The 22,398-nt window shown below is 36.3% G+C and overlaps 1 protein-coding gene across 1 annotated transcript in view; it reads left to right on the top strand.

Annotated features, from left to right (window-relative positions):
• Positions 1-2,230: 2,230 nt before the first annotated feature.
• Positions 2,231-22,398, top strand: part of CFAP47 (cilia and flagella associated protein 47) — a gene marked incomplete at both ends in the record, with an annotated part of 301,064 nt that continues 280,896 nt past the window's right edge. The window contains 14 exons of the mRNA XM_080353150.1: positions 2,231-2,392; positions 6,101-6,363; positions 7,973-8,088; positions 10,772-10,910; positions 12,988-13,216; positions 13,803-13,963; positions 14,825-14,958; positions 15,513-15,748; positions 16,427-16,619; positions 18,317-18,530; positions 18,882-19,034; positions 20,472-20,661; positions 20,766-20,862; positions 22,110-22,326. Coding sequence (XP_080209276.1) covers positions 2,231-2,392; positions 6,101-6,363; positions 7,973-8,088; positions 10,772-10,910; positions 12,988-13,216; positions 13,803-13,963; positions 14,825-14,958; positions 15,513-15,748; positions 16,427-16,619; positions 18,317-18,530; positions 18,882-19,034; positions 20,472-20,661; positions 20,766-20,862; positions 22,110-22,326 — 2,504 coding nt within the window. The remainder of the gene's footprint in view (positions 2,393-6,100; positions 6,364-7,972; positions 8,089-10,771; positions 10,911-12,987; positions 13,217-13,802; positions 13,964-14,824; positions 14,959-15,512; positions 15,749-16,426; positions 16,620-18,316; positions 18,531-18,881; positions 19,035-20,471; positions 20,662-20,765; positions 20,863-22,109; positions 22,327-22,398) is intronic.

The following is a 22,398-nucleotide window of genomic DNA, read 5'->3' as shown; positions in this document are numbered from 1 at the left end:
GGGTGACCTTATTAATGTTTATAAATATATAAAGGGTGAGTGCCACGAGGATGGAGCCAGGCTCTTCTTGGTGGCAAACAATGATAGGACAAGGGGTAATGGGATCAAACTGGAACACAAGAGGTTCCACTTAAATTTGAGAAAAAACTTCTTCTCAGTGAGGGTGACAGAGCACTGGAACAGGCTGCCCAGGGGCGTTGTGGAGTCTCCTTCTCTGGAGACATTCAAAACCCACCTGGACATGTTCCTGTGCGACCTCATGTAGGCGTTCCTGCTCCAGCAGGGGGATTGGACTAGATGATCTTTTGAGGTCCCTTCCAATCCCAAACATACTGTGATACTGTGATACTGTGAAATGAAAAATATAAAATTTTATGTCTGACTACTTAGCTGTGTAATAGTATAGAACAAGTGACATATTCGACACTTTGTCTAAACTAGTTAGTTGTTCGCTTTTGAATTTGATTATTCTCAAGTATCAGAATATGTGATCAGAAAGACAGAACATTTTCATGCTACTTGAATATGGAAACTGAGGTATAACCTGAAGTAAGATAAACTGATGAGCTTCTCACTTTTTGGCATTATCATGTTGTCTGTATAAAGTCTCAAAGTCTCTTTCTTTGGATCTGATATTTCTTATGTCTGATCTTGTGTCCCTTGACATTACTCGAGAGTTCATTCAAGGATCAGAGAAACTATGTAGGAGTGTTCTCCATTCTCTCTCTAGTGAAAAAGCAGAGGGAGTTTAGTTCTATGATAAGGTAATTTTTTGTGTTCGTGAGTTAAATGCAATCATGTTACCATAAAACAGATTCAAGTAGTTTCCCCAAAGTACTCTTCTCAGATGCCTTTACCCTTAGTGATTACAATGTTGTATTCTTGCTCATTCTTCAGTAATCTACAGATGGGTAGCTATCACTTAAAGTTTTAAGAGGGACAAAAAGACCTGTTAGTGTCCTTCCTCAAAAACAGAAACAAAGGCTCTCTCTTCTTGTTCTCTCTAGGTTTCTTGGCCCATTAAAAATAGGCTTTTTGCACTTTTTGTACTTTGTAGTTCTCCTGATCTGTGCAATCCCTGTTTGCAGCTTCATACATTTGGCTTTTAAAATATAAATAATTTGAATCCTTGCACACTTTCAGGGAATGAAGTAATCCAAGGCAAAACACTTTGGGTTAACCAAAACTGATGTTTGAGGTTCTGTGTGCATGCTGTGCGTGCTGCTCCCTCCTTGCTCCTGGTGCACTGAAGCAAAGCACAACATGCCCCATTATCTACCTCCAAGTCTGCCTAAGTGCTGGATTCTTGTCAACTTCATTTTACCACTTAAATTACTACACAGGATGGCAAACGGATACAGAACAGGAGCACATCTTTCACTGCTCAGTAAATGCATACAATGAATTATTAGTGTAGGCACTTGTACTGCAGACGCAGAGCTTTCTGTGCACAAACAGGAGCCCTACCTGGTTCTATGTAGGCCATGGCTGTGATGAACATGCATGCCCAAGAGAGAAATTGGGCCATTTTATTTCAGTTGAATCCATCTTTACTTTGAGAAATCCAGGGCGGGAGGAACATCCATGTTTACATGGCCCTTCACTGTCCCAGGCTTTTATTAGAGATGGACTTGTAGCAGAAAAACACCTCAGGTGGACAACAGCGACCATGCTGGACAAGCCCACGGCAGGGCATTGGCTGAGGTATCTCTTAACTGGTAAACCCATACCAAAGAGATGTGGGTTTTCATTTCCTTCCACCTCCTGCCCAATCTGGTGACCCTCCACCTGCCCCAAGAAGTCTGCCCACCAGGGCTTCCTGCACCTGCCCCGGCGGCAGTGTGCGGAGGGAGCAGCAGGGCAGGCTCAAGCTGCACGCCTGGGGGGACCACAAGGAGAGACCACGAGGAAAGGCCAAGTTTCGAGGTAAATTTTCCCTCCTTTGGGCAACGACACCAAGCGCTCGGGGACACCCAGACCCCACCAGCTCCTCTACCTGCGCCGAACCGCTCGCCCCGCCTCTGCCCCGCCCCTACCCCGCCTCTGCCCCGCCTCTACCCCGCCTCTGCCCCGCCTCTGCCCCGCCTCTGCCCCGCCTCTGCCCCGCCTCTCCTCTTTCGATTGGTGAGTTTGGAAGCGCCGCTCTTTTGCTTCCAATCAGCGTCCTGCGTCCGTTGCTAAGCGACTGTTTCCAGGCCGCGCTGGCCGGTCGGGTGAGACGGTGGCGGCCATGGTGGGCGGGTGGCGGGATGTGGCCGGGGTGCGCATTAACCCGGCCGAGCTGCGCTTCAGGGATGCGGTGCCGTGGTGCTGCTACCGCGCCGCGCTCAGCGTCCAGAACCGGCGGGTGCAGAGCTGTCGTCTTCAGCTGCTGCCACCGCGCCGGCCCCAGGTGAGGGACGGCCGGGGGGGAAGCGGCGAGGCGCGTCTGTCCCCCCGGCCCAGGCGGGGGTGGGTAACGGCGTCGGGGCCTCTCTGCAAGCCGGCTGTCGGCTCTGTGTTTGTACAGCACTTTGCACCCCTCCAGCGTGCACGAATAACCGTAGCGCCTTGTGGAGGCACTCCTGCGGGTCTGCATCCTCCCAGGATTGCCATGAGGAACTGGTCCACAGCCCGCTCACCTGGTGCTTGCCAGGCTCTCCCTGAGGCACAGAGCGTGGCCAGAGGAAATGTGTGACAGGCAGGTAGGTCCTGTGGAAGAGGGTGATTGGGCAGGTGTAAGTGCTTGTCTGCTTTGAGCCACTGCAAATGGAAAATGCTACCATGGATGCCTGAGTAGCTTATAGAATCATAGAATTGTTTTGATTGGAAAAGACCTTTAATATCATCAAGTTCAACTGTTAAGTTAGCACGGTCAAATCTACCAATAAACTATGTCCCTAGGAACCTAATCTACACATTTTTTAAACACCTCCAGGTGTGGTGACTCCACCACTTCCCTGGGCAGCCTGTTCCAATGCCTGACAACCCCTTCTGTGAAGAAATTTTTCTTAATATCCAATCTAAACCTCCCCTGGTGCAACTTGAGGCCACTTCCTCTTGTCCTGTCACTTGCTACTTGGGAAAAGAAACTGACATCCACCTCACTACAACCTCCTTTCATGTAGTTCTAGAGAGCAATAAGGTCTCCCCTCAGCCTCCTTTTCTCCAGGCTGAACAGCCCCAGTTCCCTCAGCTGCTCCTCATCAAACTTGTGCTCCGGACCCCTCACCAGCCTGTTGCCCTTCTCTGAACTCTCTCCAGCACCTCAATGTCTTTTTTTTTTAGTGAGGGGCCCAAAACTGAACACTGGAATTTGCCAGTTAATTGGAAATTAATTTTAAATAGCTGAATAGCTGGATAAACAGGAAAGAATAAGGCAATATTCAGGGCCAAAGTTGTCTTAATTGCTTCTTGTGTGACAGTTCTGAAGGAGGGATCCTGGTTTATTGTTTCCTTGTGAGAACATGTAGCTGTTATTTCTATGATACTTGAAAAATATTCTCATATAGACCTTCAAATGAGGCTGCTCACTTGAAGCTTTTAAGTCAGAATGAAATGAACTCCAGTATTTCCAGTGTGTTTTCCTGAGGTCGTGAGCAATTTGAAAGAGCTTCCTTGTTTGTTAAATCTGTAGTTTCAAAACAAGTAAATTAGCTTAGTTGTATGTCTTACTACATCATATTAACCTTGTTGGTTACACATCCTGTTCAGTTTTGCTGGCTGACTTTGCACTTTCCAGAAATTTTATCCCCGAAGGAGCTGAGTTTCTTGTTATTTTAGGAAGTGTTATGTAGAAATGGATCACTTTGTTATGGTGTGAACAACAAATTTGTGAGTGTTCCAGATCAGCTGAAGGGCACAACTTTTGAAATTGTTTTTTCTTGCATTTCCTCAGGGCTGATTGATAGCTCTATTGCCTCATTTCTCTATTGTATTCTAAGATTTTTTTGAGAGGAATAGTTCACGTGTGGTGCTTTCTTGTGGAGAGCTTTCTCAGAAAAGAGGATTTTACAATATTTTCTCAAGGTGGCATGACTACTATTAATAGCATCTGATTGGTTTTGGAAAAATCATTGCCTAGCCAGACTTTTTAGAGCCAAATGCACCTTTACAATTCTAACCAGTTTGTGGTTGACTTGTAACCTGTGTGGGCCCAGCAAAGCCCAGTTGTGATTAGTAGATTTATATTGGTCCTTCATCTAACTAGTTTTTTATCTATTAATTACATCAAAATTAGGATGAAAGGATTGAACAGAAGCTAATGTTGCTTTGTGTTCGCAGCAACTTAAACTATGAGTAAGTATATTCCAGGGTAGTCATCAAAATGATTGTCAGACAATTGAAGTTTGTATAATTGGATAATTTAACTAGTAGTCAGCCTTTCTTTTTGAGTGGCCGAGTCTGTGCATGCATTTTATTCCCCCTAAAATTTGATAATTTGTATGATGTAGACAGCTTTATTATTTTTTTTTGCGCTGTAACTGAAGAATTTAGGAACAAGTTGGAAACTGTCGAGTGCTTAATTTAGTAGGGCTGTGCTTATTCTGCCTTCGTTAGTTTTCATCAATTTTTCATGTGCTCTAGAAAAGGCAGAGTCAATTTTAGAAAAGAAAAAGATTACTCAATCATAATTTATGAGTTTTTACCTCTGTGAGTATCTCATGCCTTTTGTCAGCTGTTTTAAGGCTATTGTGTGTGAGATGACCAATATGATAAGATTCCACTCATGTGCTCAGTTCCAGAAAGGTCTGTTGTGTTGCCCTTTCTCATTTCCAGACCTTATGCTGCTATCTGTGATTACATGGCTTTGACGTGTGTGACTCATCTGTACATTTTCTGAGACATTGCATTCATGGAGTGCAAGAGCTGAAAAATAACCTTTCTTGAGCTGTCATAGTGCATCACCAAGAAATGCCTGTCAAGGAATTTAGCTCACAAAGCAGTTTTCCATAGGTTTCACTAAAAGCTCTTAGTACAGTATAGAATGGATATGCATGGCTGTTTCATTGTCTTTAGAGAAGGCATACATTTTACACACTTCAAAATTAAAACATGGCTACTCTTTCAAAAACAAGTCCATAATCATGATGCATATTATATAACAAACTTTCTTTGGCTGAGTGTTAATACTGCTAGAAAAATTTTAAACAAGTAGGAGAAGATGCTCAAACAATAGAATCAAAACGTTGTAAGCTACAGGTGTGCCACTCTCAAGTATAAATTAGAACAGAAAATGTAAAGAATACTGGGATGATTATCTTTCAGAAAAGAACATTCATTAAACTGGACATAGAAAGCAGACATGTATTGTGCATATGGTGATGTGAATTATAAGGAAAATGAAACACCAGAGAAGCTCTAGACCTTGCTGTGAGGCTTTCCTAGGAACATGAGAGCTGCTGCATTTCCCATGACATACTAGTAGGTTATTTGTGTCTTCTGTTCAAGGAAAGATGTGTAGGAGGTGTTGGATACAAGCAGATGCTCACAGTCAACAAGAAATACAGAACTAGTTTTTGAGAGAGGAAAAAGGTGCTATACGTCAGCTGTATCTGTATTTTTTCTATTTCATTTGACCCCCAAAAATGGAAGTGCCAAGGAAATTGCAAGCAGATTTTCAATGTACGCTGAGACTTTCTGTTAACATCAGCTGAATGTCAGTCAAACCTAGATCAAATTCTTATGCTCTCTGCTTTTGCGCTGCTTTGGACTGATACTTAATCCTTGTTACTTTCTTAGGTACTAGAAAGATTCTGCATTGAGTAGTAGCTGACTTGATTTTTTGTTGTTTCAGAAGGTTTATTGCAACAGTAGGAAAAGCTAGAGCTCTCTTGGAAAGACTAGAAATGATATTTTGCTAAACCAACTCTTCTGTGTAATTTGATGGGTTAGGATTCATTCTGTCTTTCTGTTTTACTGAAGTCCAGACTTTTTACAATTAATAGGAAGAGAATTTTTTTAAAATACTGCCTATTTTAGAGTTGGTTGTGAATTTTAAATCAATCTGCATATTCTTCTGAAAATGAACCATATGTATGTGTGTTATAATCTAGAATTGTTTAACTGATTTTTTTTATTTTTTATTTTTTATTTTTTTATTTTTTTTTGTAAATTACAGTTTAAGTTGATTGTGGAGAATCCAGAAAAACCTGTTGCGTCTGGCCTTCAAGTTACAGCTTTTGTGGAATATTATCCCGAGAGTGAAGAAAATATTCAAGATAGATTACAACTTTTAATAGAAGATGACATAGTTGATATCCCTGTGCTTGGGTATGATGGTCAAAATTTCATATGCTGCCATTACTATTTGCAGCTTAACCTTGTGGAAAGTTTACTAACACATGTCACATACGTCTATGTGATTAATCTGTCAATTGCACTGTGAACATATAGTAGGTTTCCTTACAATTATTTATTTTTATTTTCAGAGCAGCACACGGGTTAAAATTTAATTGGGGTGATGTCCCTCTAAGATCCTAGAGAGGGGCTGGGTTTTTGTTTTTACTTTATTCTAAGTTGGTTACAATCACATTGGTAATTTCCAATTCTGTATCAGCATTAGACAAGTTAATATCCACTCTTAATGTCTTGCTCCCTTACTGAGCCACTTACATAAAAGATTTTATAGTAATAGTTCATATTTGAAGAACTGGATAATAGTGAAATATATGTTGCCTAATATGTGTGTGATCATGTGTACCTATTTGTATATATATGGATATGTGTCTTACGTATTGTTTAGAACATATATATTGGTTGAAAAAAGTAAGCTGCTAAATATAGTTTATCAGACTTAGGCTAGGTGATTATCTGAGGATGAGGTGGAATTGCTGTGGAGTACCTATCTCTCCTCTCTATATAAAGAGAAACTAGAGTAACAAACTTCTGTTTACAGGTCCACCTTTTAGATGCCTGAATTAGGACAGATGAATCCCATAAACTTGATAGCTGTTTGCTGGGTTTTATTGTTTTGTTGGGATCTTTTGCCATATCCTGCTGGTCTAGATAATTTTTTTTTTTTTTTTAATTACAATAAATTCTTAAAGAGAATTTTAAACAGCATATTGACATTCCCAAGAGCAACTTCTTTTGTTGCATTTGCTTGTCCATTTTTTTTTTCTTCTCCCTACCTTTCTCTCTTCCTCCTCACCCCTCCTATGCAATAGATTATATGGGCAGGGTCTATCTAGCTCAGCCAAGAAGATTCATCTTCCTTCTTCATCTAGTCTTCTGCACTGCATGTAATGCAGATCACGAGATGCAATTGTTACTGCATGTTCCTATTTGTGGTTAAGAGGAGACAGACTGCTGTGCTGATGTAAAATTCCAAATTATTTCAAACACAGTTTTATGTGAGATCAGAAGTGTGATTGTATTAGAAACTGGGGCCTTTAAAATACAAGTTGCCTGAAGCAAGTTTGATCTTTTCATTATGGCCAAACAGTACCCAATACAGCGATGTCATCATGCTGGCTGAGACTCTTGATTAAATAATAGAAATAACTTCTGTCATTATCCACTTCTGTCTGTTATAATAAGCTTTATTGAAGCCACATAAAGTGTCTATAAAACAAGAAGACTCTAAATTGAAATTTGCACACATTTTCCCTCTGCTTTTATTGAAGGCAGCTGATAATGAAATATGTTGAATGTTAACTTTGACTTATTTTGTGATGCAACTAACTCAAGATAGTTTTAATTACAGTTCTTTGTACTATAATAATTTGTTTAAAATAAAATAGAAATGTATATATTGCATTTTGACTATTTGTTTAAAGCTATACTGTTTTAAAGTTATAGTAATTAGTCATTAAAGTAAACAGCTGGATAGATCTTTTTTACATCTTCTCTATATATACTATACTGCTGAAGTGAGGTGCGTAAACATTGATAGGAGAACTTTTTCACTGGAGTGCTTAGTCAGTTTTCTTAAAAAATGCAAAAGTATTTTCAAATTTTAGCAAAATATAACCATGTATTTTCTCTGCAGATTAATTCGGTGCTGTAATCTGGAAATTGACTCAGAGATTAATTTTGGTTCAGTGATTGCAAACAGTAGAATAATTAGTAAAGAGATTAGGATTGCTAACCGTGGATCGTCTTCAGGTAAATATTGAGTATACATCAAATTATATAAATATTTTATTTTATTGGAAAATGTAATTTTATTCAAGTTAACACTTCAGTGGCCAAGAAGAAATTAACTGAAGTTCTGGTTATGCAGATTGTGTGTAGCTAAAAGTTCTGTCAATGGCCCGTTGCTTCTGTACTCAGTACTATGTTTCCACTTCGGGAAGAAAAATTAATTTAAAACTTTGCCAAGTTTTAGGAGTTCTCTACTTTTGAGTCCCATCTGAAAGATACTGTTCCTAACATAAATAGTAGCAAAATAGGTCTGTTCTTGCTTTGTTGTCTTTGTGATTCTGTGATCCCAATAGCTGTCTATGAAATAAACAGCTACAAGTTTCCTGTACTTTCGGAGCTGAAGTCCTATAGGGTAGGAGTTGAACCATATTTATTACCAGAAGTTAATGAAGGGTTGTTTATCTTCCTGTCATAGCTTTTGAAATCATACAGCTTTTAAAGCATTCACATCCTTCAAATTCTGTGAGGAACCACTCCGAGGAATATAAGAAATATGGAGAATGGAGTGTAAGAATGCTTATATAATCAAAGTAACTCATTTAACTACCTTTTCCACTGCACAATGTTGCAGGCACCTTTCTCCAGAAGTAGGGTGGCAACTCTGCTGAATTTGAAACAATAAATTTAAGGCATTTAGTGATTTTTTGTTCCTCACTTATACAGCTGTTTATTATATCACAGAGTATCTTTATTTGCATTAGGCCAAGGTTGTGTGAACATTTGCTTCATAGATTTCCACAAGTAATATTGTACCAAAATAAAATACATGATGCTAGAAACACAGAGGTGGGTTGCAATATTATAAAAAAAAAAAACCCCAAAAACGAATGATACTCTAGTTGGAACAGATTTTTAATTTTTTTTTTTCTAAAAAGCAAAGGATTTTTTTTTTTTCTAGCTACCTCAACTTAAAGATGTAGTATGTACTTTATATAATCAGCTCTTATACATAGTAACTTTTTTCTTTGAGGACTGATGATTAGATAAAGAGTTAACCTACATTACCTATGCATCTTCAACTAATTTGCATAATGTGGGATTTCTCATGTTGTATAGCAACTGTTTCTAGTTATGAACTGCTGCATGATAGAGTTTTGCAGGATTGAACATAGGAAATAATTAGAATGAAAGCAGTGATTAGTGAAGGATGTATTGAGGGCAGCTGCCAAATATCTGTTTCTGTAGGGTCTGTAAATCATAATAACAGCAGGTCACACTAGCAGGCAGCATTTAAACTGTGTCAGCAGGAAGTGCTGTACGCTGGCCTGTGACTGAGGGACTGCCTTTCACCCGACATCCCAGGCACAAAATGAGTCCTTTTTTTTTTTACTTCTGATCTCATATCAGATATCATCTATTGTTTGGGACCAAGCAATGCATTTTTGCCATGTCCTGCACTTGGTTCACAACAACCCCAGGCAGCGCTGCAGGCTTGAGGAAGAGTGGCTGGTCCTGGCGTAAGAGGTCCTGGGGGTGTTGGTTGACGGACGGCTGAACATGAGCCAGCAGTGTGCCCTAGTGGCCAAAAATGCCAAGAGCATCCTGACTTGTATCAGGAATAGTGTGGCCAACAGGACCAGGGCAGTGATCGTCCCCCTGTACTCAGCACTCATGAGGCCCCACCTTGAATCCTGTGTTCAGTTTTGGGCCCCTCACTACAAGAAAGACATTGAGGTGCTGGAGAGAGTTCAGAGGAGGGTGATGAGGCTGATGAGGGGTCTGGAGCACAAGTCTGATGAGGAGCAGCTGAGGGAACTGGAGCTGTTCAGCCTGGAGAGAAGGAGACTGAAGGGGACACCTTATTGCTGTCTACAACTACCTGAAAGGAGGTTGTAGCATGGAGAGTGTTTGTCTCTTCTCCCAAGTAACAAGTGATAGGCCAAGAGGAAATGGCCTCAAGTTGTGTCAGGGAAGGTTTAGATTGGTTGTTAGGAAACGTTTCTTCAAGGAAAGGGTTGTCAAGCAGTGACAACAGCCTGCTCAGGGAATTGATGGAGTCACCATCCCTGGAGGTGTTTAAAAGCCACGTAGATTAGGTTCTTATGGACATAGTTTAGTGCCAGTGTTAGGTTATGGTTGGACTTGATCTTGAGGGTCTCTTCCAACCAAAATGATATTATGTTTCTATGATTGTATTTTTCCTACCACATTTGAAACAATTTCTTGTTATCTATGAGACAATGACAGATGTGCTGGTGGTTAAATACACATCTAATATTTTTTTCACCTTTAAAAAATATTTTGTAGCCTGGAAATATTCACTGTTCTCTTCTGTGATAAACATACCAAATAATGGAAACTATTGTTACCTGCAATATGCACTTAACTTTTTGGCTACAGTAGCTGCCTAGGGCTGTGTGTAAAATATACTGTAAAATGTTACTGTAGAGCTACTTTAGGATGTAGTCACTTTTGTTTGGAATGTCAGTACCTTTTCTGTTACAATCAGAACTTGCAAAGTGGCATTGGACATGAGGGTGTAATATTTAAAGAAACCTTGGAAATAATGGTCTACTCTGTGTTAGAAATAGTTTTGAAAGGATTAACTCAGTGTTTCCCATTTCTATAGGAAAATGTACTACTTGTGAATATAAATCTGGGACTTTGCTGTGTAACTTTATGTTTATTATTCTGTTTCTTTTAGGCACATTTAAAATATCATATGATGGGATTGTTCTGCATTACATAGAACCTACCAGTGGAGTGGTAGAACCGAAATCTATACAGAAAGTTAAAGTGGATATCTGCACAGATGTACCCAGAATCATCAAAGAAGTCATAAAGTGAGTGTATGACTGAAATAGTCCAGCTATATAAATTACATTTTTGTCTGTTATTAATTCTAGTCTTTGCTATGAATGTTTATTTTAAAAAAGTTAAACTCCTAAGAGTCAATTGCTGTCTTCTTCATTTTTTTTATTAAATTAATTTGATGATTATATTATCTCCACAGAACAGTGATGCATAAGTTATGTACCTGGCTGTGTTATTGAAGATCTCTTATAATTTATAATGATATGGGATGTTTGCACATTTCTGAGTATACAACTAACCAAGAGCTTTTGTATCTTTCTCCTTCCTAAACATCCTGTGTTCCATACTTTTTTTTTTAAAGCTTCTTTAACTCTGCTATTCTTCTTTTTTTGGCTGTATATGTCTTAAGAGTCTTAGAAATGTTGTGATGTCCTTTGGTGAATCTTATTTTGAATGGATGGAATGTATTTGCAATCATTAACTCTTTTAAGAATAGACTATTTTTAAATGTCTTCCTTGTCTCTCTTCAACTGGTGAATACAGCCTTTTTAGGAAGTGCCAGAATTGGAAGTGGTTACCAATCTGGAAAATACTTTTCAATATCTTGTTTTCTTATAATATGATATAGAGAGTGGGTTTTTTTGTGTGTGTGTGTTTGTGTGTTTGTTTGTTTGTTTGGAGCGGGGGTGGGTGGATGGATGATTCCTGGTTTGTTTTTAAATTATTAAGATATATGACTTTGAAGTTCAGTTCTTCCTGTTTCTGGTTTTTGTAGCATGTTGGAAAAGGACATGAAATGAAAGGAAGAAAATTCTAGTGGAATGACAGTGGAGACAGTATCTTTATTTTGCCTCACAGTTACATCCTCCTTCATGTGATATTTTCTTTGGTTAATGAGTTTCAACCTTTTGGTTACAATCATACTTTCTGCCTTTCCTTTGCTGTCCAGGCTACCACCACTGTTTTCTTCACCCCATCTTGGTGAAAGAGCTGCTCTCTCCTGCAGTTTATGTAGTAAATAGAAAGAACATAACTACACAGAGCTCAGATTTCATCTTTCACACCTTCCCTGCCTTAAATTCTACATAATTCTCTCAGTGAATTTGGCATTTCTTTCCTTGTCAAACCTTACACAAGTATATAGATATATGTGGATATATGTATTTAAACAAATAGTGTAATATTGAAAGAATTACAATGGGTATTTGACAGGAATTTGACTTGGAGAAATAGTAGAGTTTTGATGAAAATATCCAGATTATTTCCATTTGCCTTGTCCTCTAAGCATTTTGCTTCTATGTGTAATAAAATTATTTTCAGAGCAATCTGCTCATATTTTTTGAGATTTCTTTTCTATCTTGTAAAATCCCATAATCATGCTTCAGAAGTTGAAAGAAGATGTTTAGAGAGTTTGAGATCCCCTCCTAGATCCCTTGTGTAGTTATATATGTGGCTATTCAAAACAAAGTTGTTTGTTTGTTTGTTTTCCAAAAGGATAGTTTATACTTGTAGAATAACAAATTATACTACTAAATTTGATTATTTTTTTTCAACAAGATCAAATACGTTTTGTTCCAGGAGAATTCTACTAACAAATATTTGTACATTGTTGATATAGTCCTTTGATGTTTTGTGGTATGATCAAGATGAACCATTCAGGCAGAAACAACAGTATTTCTTTTATGGTTATTCAGATAAAATTCTAGCTCCAGTTGCCTAAGAGAACATTACTAAGTATATGCCAAAATTGGTATATAGATACAAAGATTCTCAGAAATAAGAGCAGTGTATTTTTTGTGGACATCTCTGATTCTTTTGAGAAGCTGTATTGTTTCAAGCATTAAAAAAGGGAAAAAACTCAAAAAGCTCCTTAAAATTCCACTACATAATGCCAGATTTTTCCTGACTGGTAATATTTCTGTTAGGTATCACATTGTCAAGTACACTTTTTCGCCCCCCTCCCCCCTGCTTAGTTGATCTATGGACAGCCATTGATTTAAATACTTTGATTAGATTCAGTTTGGTATGGGTTCTAATATAAACTAAACTAATTATTTCTAACACTTTTCTGCATTACCTATTGCTGCTTGCTACTCTTACTGACAGAGTGAATTTGCAAGGTCGTGACTGTGCTGAAGTATGGATCAAAGCTGTTGTGGTTGAACAAATTCTTAAAGTCTTAGGAGTCTCTTGTGGAAATGTATTGGAATGCATTAACTTTGGACCAGTTTACTATGGGTCTTCAAAGACTGAACAAATATTTTTATACAATGAAAGTCCTGAGCGCATGGACTGGGTAGCAGTACTGGAAGACAATGCCGTTGGAGGAGAGATGGTAAGAAACAGTTCTGTTTTTAATTTTAGTTGAAAACTTGTTTTCATTTCTGCTTTTGCAATTTTTGTGACTCCTTGTTCATTTTCTAGTAGTTTTATAGGTGATGCTATTTCCTGACCTATAGCCTTTCGGAAACTTCTGTCCATCCAACTATTTTTTTACTATAATTGAAGTTTGGAATTAAGTTTTTCAGATATTTCTGTTTCATTATGTGACATCTTAACAATGTTAAGTACATTCCCTTATTTTTTTTTTTGTTTTTTTTTTTAGGGGGTTTTTTTTTAGTGGCTTTGCTTGATCTACTGGATTTCTTATAATTTTGTTAGAGTTGTAGTTTCACTTTTTTTTTTTTTCTCAGATAATAAATTCATCTGAGTGAGTATCATCTTTAAAAAAAGAAATTCAAAACATTGACATGAAATTTAAATTTTAAAATTGGTTAATTATCCATGTGATATGTAACTGTCAGTTCTATTACTTACATTATGTCTTTCTACTTGTGAGAGGTATGAAAATGTATGTGTAGGAAAAAAAAGGGAGGGAAGCAGAACAAGCTGACCTATTCCACATTTTGACTGTTTTTTAGGGGACAGATCTTGAGGGAAGTGCAGATGCTGTTTTACAAGACTTAAGCCTCAAAAACGGAACAAGAGATTTAGATGTTTCCACCTTGATCTTGTGCATTCCCAATCAAGGAGCCTTGCTACCTTATGAGAAATCTTTGGTTACATTGTGCTTTAGTCCGAAGTGAGTGAGTAGTCCAAATTAGACACACAGACACAAGTTGATTAGTCTAAATTATTCTGTGAAGAGCTGTGTTAGAAAATAATTTTTAGTTTATGTGTCCACTAATTTTTTTTCCTAATGACTTTTTACGTATTTACGTGTTAAAAGAAATTGCTTGGCATGATACTATAAATGAGAAAGCAAAGTCTGAATTGATTATCTGTGAATTATTTTATAATATATTAAGGATGTATTTGAACCAAGAATTGGTTAAGCGTGTTTTGTGAGAACAATAATTTTATTAGATTTTGCCAAGGGAACTAATTGCAGTTCTTTTTAAATATGTTGAATTCCTAAAGATGGTTGAGTGCTACAGTATCAAATTAAGTGCCTTTTTAATGACTGCAGATTTATTTAATAAAGATATAGTTTATGTGCAGCATTATGGAAGAATATATATATTTGATCACCAAGAGACTTAAGTGTTTTGGAGAGCTCTCATTCCATTAAGAAAATGTAAGCATAAGGAAACATTTATTCTTTGGGTAAGGAAAACAAAAAGAAAATGCGCTCCTGCCATTTTCCCTTACTAAAACTCTAATTACAAGGGATTACTATGCATGTAGTGTTAGTTTAGAAAACTGTTGTAGACTGCAAAACATACCAAATGACCAGTATAATAAGCATACAGATATTGTTGAGCATAAATTTGTTACTATTCCATTTTCTGATGGGAAGTATAAAGATAATTTGTTCAAGCTGCAACCAACAGCAAAGAAGCCAGACTGGATGATGAAAAATAAGGCTTCATTTTTGTGTGGGTTGGGGTTCAGTGGTTTGTTCTTTTGCCTGTCTTGTAATTAGAGATTGTGACTCTTACAGAAAACTTGATAGGAACTTTGGAGTGAGTGACTCACCCAGGAAACAAGATTATGTGTTGTTTCTGAGATTTGAAGCTGTTGAGAATAAAGATGGCTATCTGCAGACCCTCAGTGATGGTACCACAGCAGTCACAAGTATGTTATTGGAAATGTATATAAATGATAAAACTTGGAGCTGTTATTTATTTCTCTCTCTCTCACCTTAGCCCTTTTGTGGGAAACCTGTGTTTATTTATATCAATACAAATACATTATTGTAACTTATATCTTTATATCTTTAATGATTTGGCAGCAAGAACTCTTTGAATAGTGAACAGAAAAAAGGAGGGAAATGTACATGCCATGAGTACACCTGCTGGTAGTGAACACCTTGAACTTAATGATAAATGTAAATATTTGGAGAACATTAAAAAACCCAGCCATTTGCAAGTCACAAGCACTTTGGTATAGCAGTTTTGCACATTTTCAAGTGAATATTTGATCACCTTCAACTTCCTTAATGAGGGAATACATTATCTAACAGCTATTATAAATAAGCATGTCTGTGTTTGGAGAAAATTGGATTATAAATCATATTGTATTATGGTATTATTTTGTTTTTGCAACAATACAACCACAGTATGATTTTTTTTTTTTTTTCTGTTTGTAAACTAATAGGTTTGTTTGTTTGTTGTGTTTGTCTAATGCAGCAAATCATCCTCATCACACGGAGTTAGCTTTGACAGGTTCTGGACTTCCTGTCATGTTAACTGTTAATCCAGGACCACTTATTAAGTTTATGGACTGTTTTTTTGGTGAACAAGCACAAGTTCTGTGCACACTCAGAAATGAATCTGAGTCCCTTCCAGTAACATTCAGCTTCCGCAAGACTGCTCACTTCAATATTTCTCCTGAGAAAGGGAAAATTAAAGAAAGATCTGCAAAGGTAATTACCTGTTTCTTTCAGTTTATGTAGACATGCAGATTACTTTGCAGTGGTTAGCAGTGGAGTTTCTCTAAGGTAAATCAGAATAACTCAGTTTCACTAGCCCTGATGTTTAATATTTTCTCCCTATGTAGAATCTTCTAATGCTCTTTCCTGTACACAAGCAACAAGTATTATTTAAATTTGGAAAAAATAATTATAGTACTAAAGAAACTTTACCCATGTTTTTCCTGGCTTTGAATTTTTTATATTTTACTGACTTGAGAAGACTGATTTATATTCAAACTTTTGCAAGATCCTTTTCTTTTATTTCATTAAATTGCAAGTACTCTCGGGTAACACAACATTTCTTTTAATGGAAGAAACTTTTCCATATTTAAATCAAATATAGAGACATTTATAATTTGACAAAACTGTAACTCAGGGCACAAGAGGGAACCATTTGTGCCAGAAATGAGCAGGTGAGACTTTGCGGTGTTCCACTGTGTACCAGTTTTATGTTTCTATATATTGCCAATTTACCTGTGGCAGCTGACATATTCTAAAAGCCCAGTTTTGAACACCTATCTTAGAAGTACACGTGGAGAGAAGTGACACAGGTAAACAGATAATGACACAAAACAAAAAGTCTTTTTGCTTTTCTGCTTTGTATGTCTTATAATGACTTTTCTTTTATAGGATGTGATATTTTCATTTTCTCCGCATCAAATAGGAACATTTAAAGTGAAGCAAGTTGTTGATATTATTGGTATAAGACTAGAGAAAAATAATTTACAAGCCTTGAAGACAAAATCCTTTCACCGAATATATTTAAGCTTTATTGGTGTGTGCAAATCTAAACGAAAAAACATCCTATTCAAAATTAATCCTGGTAAGATGCTAAAAACATAAATGAAAAGCGATAAAGTGTTTTAAAAGTACACTTTTAACATTTCAAAGATATTTTTTTACTATAATTTGTTTGTTTTTTAAAAATTAATATCTCTTTGACTGTCGAGGGAATGCTCAATTGTATGACATATACTCATAGGAGTAAAAAACAATGGCTAAAATAATGGTAAACCCTCCCTCATATTTTAACTAAAAGTTAACTATTAAAGCATAAATTTTTGTTGTATGATTATTTAGCTTTTATAAATCAGAAAATAAAAGCTTCAGTTTTTGACAGCAATGGCATTCCAAAGTGCTAATGTTTCAGTTCTAACTAGAGAGATCTGTAAAGTACAGAAAAAAGTCAGGAAAGATAACGGGGTATTCTTTATTGATTAAAAGTAAATACTTCCGGATGAATTTGCTGGCAAATACCTGACCCATGTCCTTTGAGTCTTCTCATCCTATGAAGCCTATGCCAGCATAAATAATCTTCCAGGATATGCAATAATTAATCTCTAATTTGTTCCTCATGTTCCTTCTGTGTCTCATGAACAACCACTTTACAGTAGATTTGACTCAGCCTGTCAATGGATTTTAAAACCAAAAATCCAGAACTGCATTTTTCCTACTTCAAAACCACAATTAACATATGTTTCTGTAGATCAAAGATTTAATGTGGTATTCAAGATCTATCAGCTTTTCTAAATGCTCTTGTTTACCATTTGCTTTATTAATGTCTCCATTCTGCTCCTATTTGCAAGTTTATAAATAGGTTATGAGGGGGTATCTGTACTCTATAGGCCACTGGCATCTGTGCTTTTTTTTTTAAGCTTCATTGAAGTGTGGAAGGAAATTAATTTTTTTCAGGTCCTTATATAGATGAATTCTCTATCTTCCTGTTCTCCCAGTCTCTGGCTGAGTACCTGTCCTTGTCTCTCTGCATTCAGTGGAGGGGGGAAGAGACTGGGATGAAGCTTCTCACAAAATGAGCCTGCCTGGGCAGTGGAAGCTGTAATCACTCCTGCAGTTTGAAGGATGGAAAGTAGGGTTTTTTTTGTAACCCTTAGAGATTAAAGCAAGGGTAAAGAGGGTAAAACCAATATGTTTAGTTTAATGTATCAATATTTTTGCCAGTGAGGGAGGAAGGTGCAGTTGAAGAATTGATATATGTATTTATTTATAGTGCTCTTTTAAACATGTGTCAGTTTATGTAGGAGAGGTGAGCAAACACATGGCCTAGTTTCTGTCGTAATTTTTAACTTTAATGTATATGTGGTTTTATAAAACTTCAGTGAAAAGGATCTAATCTCTCTTGGGAGTTCTTTCTCAAAAGTCATGTTTGTGTTTGCAGCCCTTAAGACAAGCTTTAGGACACCACAGACAGTGTTGTGACAGAGGCAGCTTGATGTGTTTGGTTATGTGCACATGCAGGACAAAACATCACAGCCAGACATAGTATTAATAGTAGTAGTTTGTGCTCTCGTGTTTGTCTACAATCTAGGCCAGGGAAGGTGAATGCCTGCTAGTATGGTCTGAACACCTTCTTCCTCTTGTCTGAGGAAAAGGGGATGAGTGACTGATTGTTGAGTTGCTGGGTGGACCAGTATAAATTAAGAAATATTTTTCTAATACTTTGCATTTTATTTAGAAAGTGTTAATGTAAGTGTATGTAACGTGTTTTATTTGCATTTTAAGGTATAACACCAATGATTTCCAATGCAACTGGGCAATTTGTAGTTGATGGCACAGGACAGTGCATGGATACAGCACCTGTGGCAATACTTAAATCAACCCAAACACAAGTTCATACTCACCGGATAAACAGGAATTGTAAGGATGATGCACTTATAGCTTTTCCTAATGACCGTGCAGCCAGCATTAGGCCTAGTGAACGGAATAAAAAGTACAGGTAAAAATTATACAAATATAATACTGAAACCACACATTTGTATATGACAGGTTTTTTTTTTTTTTAAGGTGAAAGTTCTTTTAAATTCATAACATTCTACTTAATCTTGAGCCTCTTGCACATAAATTTCTTGAGTTGCTTTTCTTATGTGAAACTACAAATCTAGCTATTACAGTTTCAATATTTCATTTTTATAGTTGCCTTTACAAGGTCAAATATTAATAATCAGCTGTGATAAAAATAATGTTTGCAATGAAATATGTATGTAGCAAAATCAATATTATTTTTTCTAACAAGACTCAGATTAATTTTACATATGTAGTGAAACTACAATTCTCTTTAAATATTTAGGACTATTTTCACGAAGACCGAGAGATATAATTATATAGATCCAGAATTTTCTTTTACTGACGATGAACGACTGTCAAAAGAAGCACATAAGGAATACTATGCGGACTTCATTTCTAGTTTAAGACAGTGTTGTTTACAGAAAGATGCTGCTAGGTAAGACTTTGTTTAAAAAGGATAAGTAAATACTTTAGGCTCATATTAATAATATTTGTATATACATGCTGAATTAACTTAGTGACACCAGACATACACCTAAATTTGTGCTATGCTGAAATGCTTATGGTCTTGGGATCTTCATTTATAATGCATTCAAAACCCATTTTGTGCAAATGTTCGTTTAGACACTGAGAGGTCACTTCTTGGGTAAAATGTAGGGACAGAGGCATGGAACTTAAAATAAGATGCCAAGTTTTAATAATAATTGGTTACAGTTCGTAGGAAAACCAAAACATTTATTATGTTGGATTTCCTTTTCTTTTTTTTTTATAATAAATGGTACATGTTTCCAACTATTATGTCTAGCTCACCCAATTGATGGATTCAGTGCATAAATTATGATATAATTTGTGGAATGAAGCAGATAAGATTAAAGGATTGTGGTCATCTTCTAGCCTTATAGTAAATTCGCGCTTCGTTAATCTGTGTGGTTGATTGGCATGCTGTAGAACAAAATCATGGAAAAGCAGAACTGACAGGTCTTCTACTTTTCCAAGTTTTATTAAAAAAACCCAATAAACCTGTAAAGCCTCTAAAACAAGAGAAGTAATACCTTAAGAGTGTTAAGTTTACAAGATCCATTATTTGAAAATTAGTAATGCCAATGCCTTATTCTTGTAATCTCAAATTACCTCGCTCTCTTTATATATGTCATGATTAAATCCTGCAGAGCTGTATTTAGTTTATGCATGCACATTATGTACGGTTTTCTTAAAAAGAATTGTTGCGTAGTGAATGAACTGCTGTTTATATGACCATAACACATATGTTCAAGATATATTCAAGGCATGTGGCATGAGGAGCAAGAAAAGAAAGGAAAATTTCACAGTTATCAGATGAATTTCACTGCTTCTATCAAACATAGTAATAATTTTCTGAATACTTGGTATGAAACATCTGTGCAAGATCTCTGGAAGTTTCAAATCACTTGGTTTCAGGTGAAATTGATTGACTGGAGTTGAACTTCGACCAAGAAAGGCTAATTGCTTTGGAAATTAGTAGTCCAGGCATATACAATTGAAGGATCCTTTGTAGTCTTTCCATTTGCTGACTTTTAAGCACTTTACTTCACAACTTAATTGTTCTTTAAGAGGCATTTGAGACATGATATAGTATTTATATTTTGATAGCCATAATGCTTGCACCATATTTAGTTAAGCACTTGCCACAAATGTGTGACACATGTTAATCCTTGCCTAAACAATACAATAAAAGACTTTTCAAAGCATTTTCCAGACTTGAGCACTTATTATAATGAAATATTCCTACTTAAAGTATTATTTGTTATATTTAGACATAAAGTAGTTTAATGTGTAGAACATTGAATACTGAAACTTCTAGACTTCCATATTATGTTTTTCCCCTCCCTTATAGGCAGTTTCATAAATACAATAATTCTGTGAACATAGGCCTCAAACCAGCTGAAGGGCTTGTGTCACCAAGAATTTCAATCACAGATCTTCACAAGGAGAAGCTACAGTTTAAAATGCTTCCTTCAGATGAGAATTGCCTATTAACGAGTAAAAAATTGGCAGCAATAGGTTCTAAATCTTCAATTAAAGAAGTAAGTTAAATACTTGAGTAGTAATGCAAGCATAATGTGATTACCATATAAAAAAGCATAAGAATCTTGATCTGCACTGAGAAGAGGTCTTGTGCTTATAACAGATTTGGAATGGGCTTAGTGCTGTGCCATCTTCTACCCAAGAGAAGGAAGATTGTAATCTAACTTTGACATCAAAGCAACTTCATCAAATACTCATTGGTAAGATTTTTTAATTTGGTTACTAAATACATATAGGTATAAAAGCACTTAATTATAGTAACACAATTTATGTTCATAGTACTTCACCTTAAATAGAAAATAGCTTAATTTGGTGGCAACTTGATCAGTACAGTAGTGTTAAACTAAAAATTTGTATTCCTCAGAAAGTACTGAGGTATGATTAGATATGAACATTTTAAAGGAGAGCTTCCTTTAAAGACTGCTCAAACTACAGCCTAGTATAGAGAAATCAATACAGCATAGGAGTATTGCTCATATCCTTATGCCTTGTTATTGGATAGTATCTTGAATAACATTAATATCATCAAGGTTCATGGGAGTGTTCAGGATGTTTCCAGGAATTAACAGTGAAAAGTGCTACCCCCAAAAGTAAAACAACTTCAGAATCTTCCTTCAAAATAATTTCAGTGGAAGGCTCTGTGCTTAGAAGTAACACCTTGAAAGTCTGGTAGGAACTTATCAATTATATTATGAACACTTGGTACTAAAAGTGGTCTATTTTAAGGTCATCTTTTCTTCAGTAAAATTATTTAGCAACAAAGTGAAAATTTTCAATACTTTTGGGGCTTTTTTTAAAAAAAAATTCAGTGAATCCAGAACTTGAATAGTGTAGATGTGTATGCTGATACACTTCAGGAAAAGTAGAATAACAGAAACATATTAATACAAAGAATACTTAGAGTTTTGTAAGGTGCTGGATTAGTGCCATGAGCACTAAGGTTTGCAGACCACCATAAAAACTGGTGATAACAATAAATATAGTAGTGAGATAGTTCTGTCACCATCAAACTACATGCATTATTAAAACAAATGGTCACACATCAGGGAGCAAATAAACAGGTTAGGTATACAAATTTTCAGTGAATTGCCGGTTATCTGGCCACTTAAATATCTGATTAATAAAAATAAATATTCATGATTATTAATAATGCTTTTAGTAATTAGCACATTACTTTTCCTATTTTAACACCTGGCTAACACAAACAGAATTAAGAATTACGTTGGTACTGGCTTTTGAATTGTACTACTGAAAACATTCACAGAACATGCATGGCATTTACTTCCAAATTTTCATGTGAATTTGTTCTGCTACAGGATTGTTCTAGCTGACTGATTCTGTAATTTGAGGAAGTAAAACATTTTGATTGTGATGTTTTAGTAGTTATGCTTCCATACATTAACTTCTAGTTTTTAATGTTGAAGTTTTGATTTCTTATGTGTTTCAGGTCCTTCTACTATAGATTTTGGTGAGGTTTGTGTGCATTCTACAACAGCCAGAAAACTGCATATCATCAATAACTTGTTAGTTCATATATGGATACAAATTGAGATTGAAATTGATGAATTGCAGCAGACGAGCCCATTGTCTCAGGTGGTGCCTCCTCTTACAAAGACTCATATTCCAGTTGTATTTGAGACAAACACTCTTGGAATGTTTAAAAAGTAAGACTTCTTACATTTGGATTGATTTACATATTTTCTTTGCAGTAGCATGATAAAGAAAATCATGTGTCT

Source organism: Nesoenas mayeri, assembly GCF_963082525.1.
Source record: "Nesoenas mayeri genome assembly, chromosome: 1".
In the NCBI taxonomy this organism is placed as follows: domain Eukaryota; kingdom Metazoa; phylum Chordata; class Aves; order Columbiformes; family Columbidae; genus Nesoenas; species Nesoenas mayeri.
This window is presented reverse-complemented; position numbering and strand designations above follow the sequence as displayed.